Source organism: Microtus pennsylvanicus, chromosome 12 (genome assembly GCF_037038515.1).
Source record: "Microtus pennsylvanicus isolate mMicPen1 chromosome 12, mMicPen1.hap1, whole genome shotgun sequence".
NCBI lineage: Eukaryota > Metazoa > Chordata > Mammalia > Rodentia > Cricetidae > Microtus > Microtus pennsylvanicus.
The window spans coordinates 11,267,959-11,280,104 of NC_134590.1; the positions used below are offsets into that span (position 1 = coordinate 11,267,959).

At 44.3% G+C, this 12,146-nt stretch overlaps 1 protein-coding gene across 1 annotated transcript in view; it reads right to left on the reverse strand.

Annotated features, from left to right (window-relative positions):
• Anxa3 (annexin A3) overlaps window positions 1-12,146 on the reverse strand; it is a 47,966-nt gene that overhangs the window by 23,525 nt on the left and 12,295 nt on the right. The window contains exon 3 of the mRNA XM_075942951.1: window positions 3,314-3,401. Within this exon, the coding sequence (XP_075799066.1) occupies window positions 3,314-3,401 (88 nt within the window). The remainder of the gene's footprint in view (window positions 1-3,313; window positions 3,402-12,146) is intronic.

The following is a 12,146-nucleotide window of genomic DNA, read 5'->3' on the forward strand; positions in this document are numbered from 1 at the left end:
CCCAAACACGATTTTTGCTGTGGTTTGAATATGAAATGAGCCCCCGTCGCAACTGTGTTGAATATTTGGTCCCCAGCTGTCATTTCAGAAAATGACAGACATCTCAGGGGGTGGGACCTAGAAGATACAGGTCATTAGGGACATTCCTTTAAAGGTTATTCATTCTCTCTCTCTCTCTCTCTCTCTCTCTCTCTCTCTCTCTGCTTCTTGTCAGCCTTGAGGCAAGGAGGTAAGTAGTCTGCCACGTGATGATCTTACCACAGGCCCAGAATCAATTAAGGCACGTACCACAGACTGAACCCTCTGGAAACCAGGAGCCAAAATCTTTCTTACTGATCACAGGTCATTTACCACAGTAACACGAAATCTGGTTCACACCTCCGTGGTGAATTTCACATGCATGTGTTTGTAAGGTCAGATCGGGCCAGAACTGAGGCCAGCTTGTCTGAGAATGTCCTCGACGCCACTAATTTTCGGGAGAATATTAATGACAACTGTAGGAATCTGTGTCTACGTCATTGGCTGGAGAGAACTGTGCTAAGATGGGAAGTGCTGAGGAGCTTGCAGGCCTTGGGGGAGCATGGCTAGAATGGTGGGAAGATCATCCGGGATTAGAGGCTAGGTTTCTTTGTCCTGAGGTAACACCTGTACACCGTATCTACACAGCCTGTGACCGCACTACACAGTCTGTTTCTGTGGAGAGGGGAAAGAACTTGTGTGCTTGGCTGCCTGTTGGCCTCCCAGTGTGCTTGCCTTTGATCTTGTGTTTTCTACAGAATCAGATTGCAGCGTACTTGATCTGTGAGTCTGGTAGCCAGCTTAGACCTGCAACAGTACCAATACCAATGTCCAGTTACTGTGCCTCTCCATAGCATGTCCTCACGCTAGACTTCATCTCTGGCTTCTTTTTACTCTGCTCTTTCGTCAATGTCAGGACTATGGATAGAGCTATCCAAAAAACAAAACAAAACAAACAAACCAACAAATCCTTAGGAACTGGGGCTGGGGATGGAGCGCTTGTTTTACTTCAGGAAAGCCATAAGTCAGGAATGGGAACTCACACCTGCAATGCCAACACTCAGGAGGAAGATGCAGGAGGTTGGGAAGTTCATGGCCATTGTTCCATTCAGAGTGAGTTCCAGGCCAACCTGAGACACATGCCATCTTGACACAAAATATATTCTGGGAACTATTCTCTGTTCTCTCTTTTTCTACTCTCTACACTGCAGCGCTCATCTCTACAAGTCCTCTGTCCTCTGTGACCCTGCCCTTATTCTTTACTTCTAGATAATTTGTATGCTTTCCTAATCTCTGTGTGTGCACCCATGTGGGCAGATATCCACAGAGGCCAGAAGAGGATGTCAGCTCAGCTTAGGAGGGGTTGAGAGGAGGAAAGAGAAGAAGAAACTGATGTAATTACATCTTAATAAAATGCATGAAAATTTTCAAAAGGAACAAATACTAAAATAGTACCCAAAAAGTTTGAAAGATAAGTGAAAAAAAATTTTCATTAAAAAAACAAACAGTCTTGTATAAGAGAAGATAATGCTGACATAAACTCTTAAAAAAACCTATTTCACAGAATTACACAGGTTGTCGTTAAAGCCACACTGGAAGAGGAAGAGTCCCCCTACAAGCCAACAAGCAAACAAAGAGTAAAAACAATCCCCCAACATGAGCAGCCCCTGTAAGGCTGGAGCAGCTAGAACAAGGGTACTGAGATGGGTACAGACAGAAGAGCAGGGAACTCATAGCCAAGCAGGGTCTCTGTGAGTTCGAGCCTAGCCTTGTCTACAGAGAGAGTTCCAGGCCAGCCAGAGCCACACAGACAAACCCTGTCTCAAAAAACAAAACAAAACAAACAAAAGCAAAACAAAAGGTACAGAAGGCATAATCCTAGGAAAAATACTAAGCTTGATTTTTGCTAAAATATAAAACGGGATAAAATGTTTTGGTTTTGGCCATTTCATGGCTGGAGATTTTATTTACAAAAGGTTGAATACAGAAACCAATGACCACTAGGCAACAAAGCCTCTCTTGGCACCCCTGGAGAAGGCGGTGCAACTTCATGGCACGGTACTTGGAATCCCTAGAGAAGACAGTGCCATGTCAAAGGGCTAAACCATGTGAAGACGTCATACATGAAAGAGGAAACAAAAAGAAAAACTGATGCTTGGCTTTATCAGTATTTAAAGAGAGGCGAGGGGGGAATTCATACAGCTTCAGACCTAGTCAGTGGGAAAAATGGCATGGTACTTGTACAGCCTATGTTAAACAGTAAGGAACACGGATCAAGAGAAAGTCTCATGCATTGTGGAAGGAGTTCTATGTATTATTATTATTATTATTATTATTATTATTATTATTATTATTATTATTATTATTACTGAGTGCACGATGAGGGGACACCACAGCATGCACATGGAGATTAGTCAGTTTTATGGAGTCAGTTCTTTCCTTCGACTGTGGTTTCTGGGGATCGAACTCAGGACGTTGAGTTTGTGTAACAAATACTTTACTCTCTAACCTACCTCACCAGCCCCAAGAGTAATCTTTAAACCATTTTGGAGATCAAATTGGCAATATTTCTAGTTGATTTAAAAGTGAGTATTCTGGTAATTTCCACCCAGAAATCACAACTCTTGTCATGTCCTGGAGAAATACTAGCCAATGCGCACAATGGAGTTAAAGCAGGGACGTTCACCAAGGACTTTCACGCGGTAATAGAAAAGAATTATAGGCAATTTGAATGTTTCATCAACATTCCAAGTTTATGATATAATATACAATAGACTACTATGCAGTTAAAATTAATGACCTAGAGCTAAACATATCAACATGAATAAATCTCAAAAACATTATGTTAAGAGATAAAACCAAATGGCAACGGAATGTATAGATCACTTCTCCAGTTTGCCTGGTGGAAAGTTTAAAGACGGTGCGTACATACGTATGGAGCTGTGGTATGAAGGCCCACAAGCATAAAGTCTAATTTAGGAAGATGATTTTCTCTAGGTAATGGGGTAAGAATACAGCTTAGGAAGAATGACCAGGGACTGTGTCTGTAATGATTTGTGGTTATGGCGGTGATAACTGTTGGAAGGAGCTGGGGTGGTGTTTGATTTTAATTACGTCAACATTCCAAATGCGTTCTTTACTAAAACTCGCTGTCCATGATCTTCTCATCGCGGTACACTTTAGAATGTCCGCTGACAAATTCTCTCATTCAGGATTCAATTGCGGCCAACTGGCTTCTCAGATGGGAACTTCCCTGGCTGGCTTCAACACTGACAAGGGCTTACAAATCACTCACCGATTCCTTTGATTGCTTTCCGGATAGCTTCAGCATCCACTGCTGGGCTAAAGCCTGGATAATCTCTTATGGTTCCTCGGGGTCCAACCTAGAGGGAAAGTTCCACCAGGTCAAAACCTTTACTTATAATGCATTTAAATATACTCGACTAAATGTTCATCTCAAGTGGTCATTATTAAAATTATCTAGAAGTGTTTATGTTGTTTAAAATGCCGCTGTCCCCAGAGGCCCAGTGTGTGACTAAATAATTGCTCTTTGACAACAGGAAACCCAGAGCCTGAACCCAGCCCAGAGGCAGCGTGCTCAGAGATATTGTACTGGCACAGCTCAAGGAAGATTCCAGTGGTTTTGTGTTTGCATAGTTAAGTACCTGGAGCAAATGCCTTTAAATTGTTAGAGGTCCATGGCAGAAGCTTCTGGTTCTCTGAAAGAGCAGCAAGTGCTCTTAACTGCTGAGCCATCTCTCCAGCTCTAGTGTGCATCTGTGGCAGCCTGGCTTCTTGTGTTCCTGGCAGAGTGCAACAGTTTCCCCTCCCTAGACACACAGGCAACATGGCTTCTGCTACATGTAAGAAGAATCCCCTCCTCTGCCCCATGGCCACCAGGAGCATACTTTCTTTTGTGTAACAAGCTGCACACATGAAACCTTGCTTCTCTAGGGCAATGAATTGTTTCAACACCTGTGACCCTGTATACAAACAACAAGAACCCTCCCATTGTCTTCATCCACTGTTATTTCCCTGCAAGAATTCTCAGTGTGCGCCTCATCACGCCTTGCACAGAAGCAGATGTGGCTGGGAGGTTCTGGGATGGTTTAATTAATGTTGACCACTGTCCTTGGGGAATGCTATTCTAAGGATTAGTAAGTGAAAATGCTATTAAGATTGTCGGCTCTTGTGCACTGTTTAACAGATGTGTGATTGAGAGCCATGGATTGTGTTTTTCCTGAGAACTCCACTGACATCCTGGAGCTTCAAGAATAACATAGAATTATTTTAAAAAATAATTACTGACTTTAAGCACATAAATTAGAAACATGACAGTAAACTGGGAAAGAGCATATTGCTAAAAGATTAAAATAAAATATTATTTTATTTTATATTCTTTTATTTAAAATATTCTTTTACTTATTTTATGCTGGAGAAACTAGATGACAGACAAAGGGTGTTGAGAAAATTCAAAGTTAACGAGTACTTATATAGCATATTCTGACCTTTTAAATAAAAGTCTGTGCTAATAGCAGTAACAGTTAACATTTTCTTTTTAAGCAGGGCTTTCTATCCTCCTACTGAATGGTATTGACTGTGTTGTTATGAACTAATATGGTCGCATTTCCCCTCTTTTAGAGTCTAATATTTTCCTGACAGGACATTATCTTGTCATACTAAAGTGAAGGGAGAATTAATGTGCCAGCCCAGGAGCAATGAGAGCCTGCTGACTCAGTATGTCAGGAGGAACAATTTGTTGCAATGTTGTCAGACATTGTTTAAAGTGCCCCCAATAAAAAATCTGAACTAACGAGTTAGAATGTGCGAGACGCGAAGACAATAAAAGCCGTCTAATCAGTCACTTTAGCATGATCTTCAGAAAATTTTCTTCCCTCAACGCTTAATAAACTTTATAAATTGGCAGAGCCAATTGGCTTCATTTCATTAAAGTCCACTCCTACCACTGAGCTCCTGTGCTCCCCTTATCCGCCCACCTCCGATGGTGGGTGTTCTGGAAGGATGACTGGGGTACCCAACACTCCGCACCTTACACACGTTAGCTACTGTCTATAGCAGCCCCGCTGCTAAGCATGATGATCTCTGCGCAGATGGCATCAGGATTTAAGGAGACTGCAGAATTCGCTTCCAACTGCTCATCTAGTTAAGCCAGAGATCTGCGCTTGCATGGAGTCTTTTCTGTTCTAAATCGTCCTTGGCATCCTTTTCCTGAAATATGTCTCTGTACCTAGGAGGTGACGTTTTAAAATGCATGTGACCATGCCCCAGATTTACTTTAGATAGGCTGAATTTTATTTTGAGGAACCAGGTGCTAGGTTTTACTTGCTTATGAAGTTCTATTTGTGTGATCCTATCCCATGAAGATACTCAGCATGGCTACTTCTGAGCACAAGAAGACAACATTATGGCCGGATCCCCAATATTCATGTATTACAAAGACTTTTTGGAATTTACACCCTCGCTGTGACCTCTGCACTGCCCTCTACAAAACAGAGGAGGAAAAAATTCCTAACTTATCATGCAACTCTCTTTCTAGTGAGAGTCAGACGGGGGAGGAACAAGTTATATAATGAAGGATTCCTCTCCTTCTCCCTCCCCCTCCCCAACATACACACATCTGTAAACTTGAAAAAAAAAACCATGGAAATCTGATTTTTATTTAGTTGTTCATTTTGCTGTGCAGGAATCAAACCCCAGGGCCTCATACAGGACAACCAAGTGCATCACCACTGAGCCAAAGCCTGACCCCAGAACACAGGAGTTCCGAAGTAGAATTCTAGTGAAATATTTTAGTCACTTAAATGAAGTATCGTAGGATTTTTTTTTTGGTAAGAATTGGTTATCCAGGCCACCCGGCATTATTCATATGATTTATAAAAACTCACTGTAAGATAAATAGCCAGACTCATATTGTTCATTAATACATGCCAGATAATGAACAAAAGACCTCACAAACATGTTAAATTTCTTCAGTGACCTTAATAAGGTATATATAATGATTTCCTTTAAAAACAGAGGAAGTTGGAGGGATAACTCAGCTGTTAAGACCAAGTTCAGTTCCCAAGGGACAAATCAGGAGGCTCATCAACATCTGTAACTCTGATCCAGGGGATCCAATGTCACTGGGGTCAACAGACACTTACACTCATGTCCACATACCCACACGTTCACAATGCACACCTACCCACACGTTCACACATGCACACATACCCACACGTTCACACATGCACACATACCCACACGTTCACACATGCACACATACCCACACGTTCACACATGCACACATACCCACACGTTCACACATGCACACATACCCACACGTTCACACATGCACACATACCCACACGTTCACACATGCACACATACCCACACGTTCACACATGCACACATACCCACACGTTCACAATGCACACCTACCCACACGTTCACACATGCACACATACCCACACGTTCACACATGCACACATACCCACACGTTCACACATGCACACATACCCACACGTTCACACATGCACACCTACCCACACGTTCACACATGCACACCTACCCACACGTTCACACATGCACACATACCCACACGTTCACACATGCACACATACCCACACGTTCACACATGCACACATACCCACACGTTCACACATGCACACATACCCACACGTTCACACATGCACACATACCCACACGTTCACACATGCACACATACCCACACGTTCACACATGCACACATACCCACACGTTCACACATGCACACCTACCCACACGTTCACACATGCACACATACCCACACGTTCACACATGCACACATACCCACACGTTCACACATGCACACCTACCCACACGTTCACACATGCACACCTACCCACACGTTCACACATGCACACCTACCCACACGTTCACACATGCACACCTACCCACACGTTCACACATGCACACCTACCCACACGTTCACACATGCACACCTACCCACACGTTCACACATGCACACCTACCCACACGTTCACACATGCACACCTACCCACACGTTCACACATGCACACATACCCACACGTTCACACATGCACACATACCCACACGTTCACACATGCACACATACCCACACGTTCACACATGCACACATACCCACACGTTCACACATGCACACATACCCACACGTTCACACATGCACACATACCCACACGTTCACACATGCACACCTACCCACATGTTCACACATACCCACACGTTCACACATGCACACCTACCCACACGTTCACACATGCACACATACCCACACGTTCACACATGCACACATACCCACACGTTCACACATGCACACCTACCCACACGTTCACACATGCACACATACCCACACGTTCACACATGCACACATACCCACACGTTCACACATGCACACATACCCACACGTTCACACATGCACACCTACACATAAATTGCAAATCACAGTACATGGAAGTACTCAACCTCACAGGGACTGTTTGTTTAAGGAAGGTGCCTGGATTTAAAGCCACCTCCAAATGCCCTGTTCTACAGCACTCTGCTTGGGCTGGGGGTTAGGGAACACTATCTCAGTGGTTCTCAAAGTGGGTTCCTGGACCAAGTCCATGGCAGTCTCCTGGAATTTACAGAGATGTAGATACTCAATCCATAGCCCAGTCTCTGGGGTAGGATTCAGCATCTGACTAAACAGTGCCACTTGGTGATTTTAATGGATGATCAAGTGGCATAAACAACATTCTGCTTCATTTGCCTGAAAAGTAGGATAAAGCCAGCAAGCGAGTCTTGATTTCTGGATGGGTGTGGAAGCTGAGGAATTTAATAATAAGTGCTGCTTTAGGAATGTTGGTGTTGACAGCCAAAGCTATTTTGGTTGCCTGCTTCACTGAAGCTTTAGTGTCTCACCAGGCAAATCGTTAGGGTGGCTGACCTCAGGGCTTTCTCAGCAATGTGTCCAAGGGGTCTGAAGAAAATGTTTAAATTCATTTCCGTGCTCACTCATGGGAGAAACATTTAGCCTTTCAAGTCTTGCTCTTGTAAACACAGCCATTTCCCCAGACACCCAAGAAGCGGGGTGTTTCAGAACCTGAGCACTGGGCCTGTGATGGCCCAGACACAGTGGGCAGGAGCAGAAGGATGAATGGGGCTCAGAAACCCAGGAGGAGGGGGACACACACATATTTGGATTATGTATCTATGAAATATGGATTTTGATATGAAGAAGACCTGACTCCTCAGAAGTATTTGTCTCCTATGATGAAGATCCTCCAGCCGCTGCCTTCCTTAGCCTCTGTGCTGGACAGACAGTTTCATGTCAACTTGACCCAAGTGTCAGACAGACAGACAGACAGACAGACAGACACACACGCACAAAATGTAATAAAACATATTTTTGTCTTCTTTCTTAGACCTTGCTTTTTTTGAGAATTATCAGATGATGCTTCTAGACGGTTCAGCCAAAATTCTCCAGAGGCAGGCTTCATCTTTTCCAACCCTGTCCAAAGTGCTGTCAACACGATTTCAACAAGCCTCCAGTGTTCATGTTAATCACCACGCAGAGAGAGGAAAATGAAAGGAGCCAAGGTCCACTAACAGCTGGGGCAGATTTGAGAACCTTCTGTCCTTCAGACTTACCTTCTTCTACCTCATGTGAGACCCAGGTATTAATCTTATATATTGTAATATGTATGTAATAATATATAATGCATTAATACATACATAGGATTTCAGCACCCTCCCCCACACACACACTGGCCCAATTCTGAATCTACTCAGAAATAGGCTTTGAGTAGCATAAATCACACCTTCTTATGTGGGCAGTCCTGGATGCTAATAGAATTTAATTCTTCCCCCTTTGCCTCTGAATTACCAGGTTTAACCAGGGGTGCTCCATAGGTCACTCAAATGCAGTTTTATCTTGATTAATTGTCATGTCTCCACCATGGCTGGACTTGAATCAGGGAGTGTGAGGAACATCTCTTTGGTGCTCATTTCAGTCCTTCCCAGAACACCTCCTTTCTCCCTGAGATTGAAAAGTTGGATTTTGTTTGGTTTACCCAAACACCAACCTTAAAAAAATAAAGGACTGAAATTCAGTTCTAACCAGTTTTCTAACAACTTCCTGCAGACAGCCAATGGTCTTAGTGCTAAAAGTTACCTAAAAAAGAAGGGTTAACACAGACACACCAGACAGGAAGTTACTATCACCACAGAAGAGGCCCCTCACTTGACTTGGGACAGTCAAGTTTCAAAACCGGATATTCCATTCCTGAGACGTGGTAGCTGAGAGGGAGGCCAGCGGAGGAACACAGCACCCGCTCTTGGATGCAGGCGCAGCACCAGCTCTTAGATGCAGGTGCATCTCCCATCCCAGCTGTGAACTGCAGGTCAGGAAAAGCAAACACACCAGAAAAGAAAGAGTGGTGCATTGTCTCCACCCAAGCGAGGAATGGGGAACCATGGCTCTCGGAACCCTTTGACTCCACCCCAATGGCAGCTAAACGCCAGGAAGACTATGGGCACGGTTAGATCACAGGTCCTCTGTCTGTCACTCTCTTTCACAAATCAGGCCACACCCTCCTGCATCCTCTACTTCACCTGCTGTGGCCTTGTGTCTCCCTCCTCCCTGTGGCTGTGACCCAAGCCCAAGAAGACTTTGATGATAGAAGTGGTGCAGAGCTCCAAGCTCCTCTCCCACACCAGGTTCCCTTCAGGACTCCAGTCATGTTTTTCGCAACTACGTTGTCTAATGAAGCTCTTCTTTGGTCTTTCCATCTACAGGGCTACATCCTGGCTTCCTATGCTATTCCCTCTTCTGAAAGGTCTCAGCCTCCCCTCTACAGAGCTAAAACCACTTCCAAAATTTCCTTACTCACAAAAGCACCGTCACCATCCACAAACTCTCTCATCTTAGCACACCGCACCCTCCTGGTGATCGTGGCACTGGTAGCTTTCCTCTGGACAAACCACGGAACGTAAAATCGGGTGTCCTCATCTGTCAAACCAAGTCCCCAGCAAAGAAGGGAAATGTCAGGTGGGGAACGGCAGCTGCACTCTGCTTGTCCCCAGGAACACACGATCACGGGTGAGTCTGACCTCTCTGTGGACTGCTGCCTGTAGCATTCCTCAACATTTCCAGCCTTACAGATCCCCCTACACACACACACACACACACACACACACACACACACACACACACACACACACACATGCCTTGGGGAAGGCAGGCAAACACTCTATCACTGAGCTACACACATCTCCAGCACCAAAGGAGATTTTCATTTCTTCTACACGAATCCCGTGTTCCAGAATGTTTCATTTTGCCAATCTTCATTACATCCGCCTACTTCCCATTTTCCTAGTGATTAAAGATATATTTTACAATCAAAGCTTTTAATCAGCATTGTGATGGTGCCATTGGTGTCAGCTACTATAATTTCACTAAAGGAAGAAAGGCAGATGTGCTTTTGGAAACTCTGAGCTGCGACGTGAGTTGCATGGTGTTTTAGTGATGATATGTTTGGCTTTGTCCCAGTACTTGACAAAGAGTTTCAAAATCCCTGGAATTTCCTGGGTGGCAGGAATGTCTTTGCTCTGAGACCTGGGTGACTCATCATTGACCCTTGGACAATGTCAGGATAGGAGTTGGTCACCAGAAAGACTACGTAACTTAATTTAGAGGGCTGGAATTGGAGTCAGCTCCACCTCTTGGGAAAGAAAGAAGTCTAGATGTTGAATGCAATACTATAATAACAAGTTAATAATTTAATCAGTCATGCCCAGTTAAAACTCTGACCACTGAGGCTCAGGGGAGCTTCCCTGTCTGTGGAGAGATGCTAACATGCAAGCAGTGCAGTACACTCGGCTCCAGTGGGGGAGGGGCATGGAGATGCACACACACACACACACACACACACACACACACACACACACACTATGTCTTTTTAAATAGCTGTTTTTATTTTGTGTGCGTGGGTGTCTCACCTGCATATATGTCTGTGCACCACGAGCATGTCTGGAGCCTGCAGAGCCAGAAAAATGAACTAGAAGAGGTTAGGACCCACCATGTGGGTGCTGGGAATTGAATCCAGATTCTCTAGAAGAGCAGCCAGTGTACTTAGCCACTGAGCCATCTCCCCAGGCCCTGTTATTGTGTCTTAATAGGAAGTTACATCCTGGAGCTGAAGAGATGGCTCCATGCTTCCTCGCACCCACATCAGGCAGCTCACAACCGTCTGTAATCCCAGCTTCAGGCGATCAAACATCTGTGACTTCCCCAGGCACCTGCACACGTGTGTACATAGACTTAGAGACACAGGCACATACACACAAATAAAAATAAAATAATTATTTTTCAAAATGTTATATTATAAGATGTTCTACTTTTGAGGCAACATACAACTTCATCACAGAAGACATACTGAGGTCACAGAGATAGAATATTTATCCACAACAGTGGCAGAAATTCAGGACCTGTAGCTAGAGAGTGGAGAAACCAGCCATTCCTTCCTCAGAGGAATGTACCAAAAAGTGCCCGAGGACTTCTTCCTTGACCCTCTTCTGCCTGAGGCCCTAAGGGCAGGACCCAGAGACACAACCTGCGGGGTTCTTTCCAGAGACCTCAGGTAAAGCTGGTGACTCCTGACTGCACCACAGAAAAGAATTTGGGGACGAGCTGGCATGAAGCCTGGCTTAAGCATGGGCATTAAGGAGAAAGAGGTGTGTGCATATTCAAATGTGAAAGGGCCTTTTACACGGACAGTCCTTGCATCTCAAGAGTTGATCATTCTTTCCTTTCTGGTAACTGAGCTATTAGATAGGATTTCAGCTAATGAGATAAATCATGGGCCATATAGGCTGCATACGTAAGATAAGGACTTTCTACTGTAAACCAAGTACACAGTCTTGTTTCTGAGATTCCCAGAAAGCTGAGTTCTCATCTAGGAAAGACTTGAAGGGCATCTACTTAGTTATTAAAAGCACAGCTCACTGTTATTTCAACGTTCTTATTTAAAATAGCTGCAGGAAAAAGGAAAGTGTCTCAATATAGGCAACCTTTACAACAAACGTCATCAATTGTGCTGAAATCTGTGACTTTGGGCTGGAGAAGACTC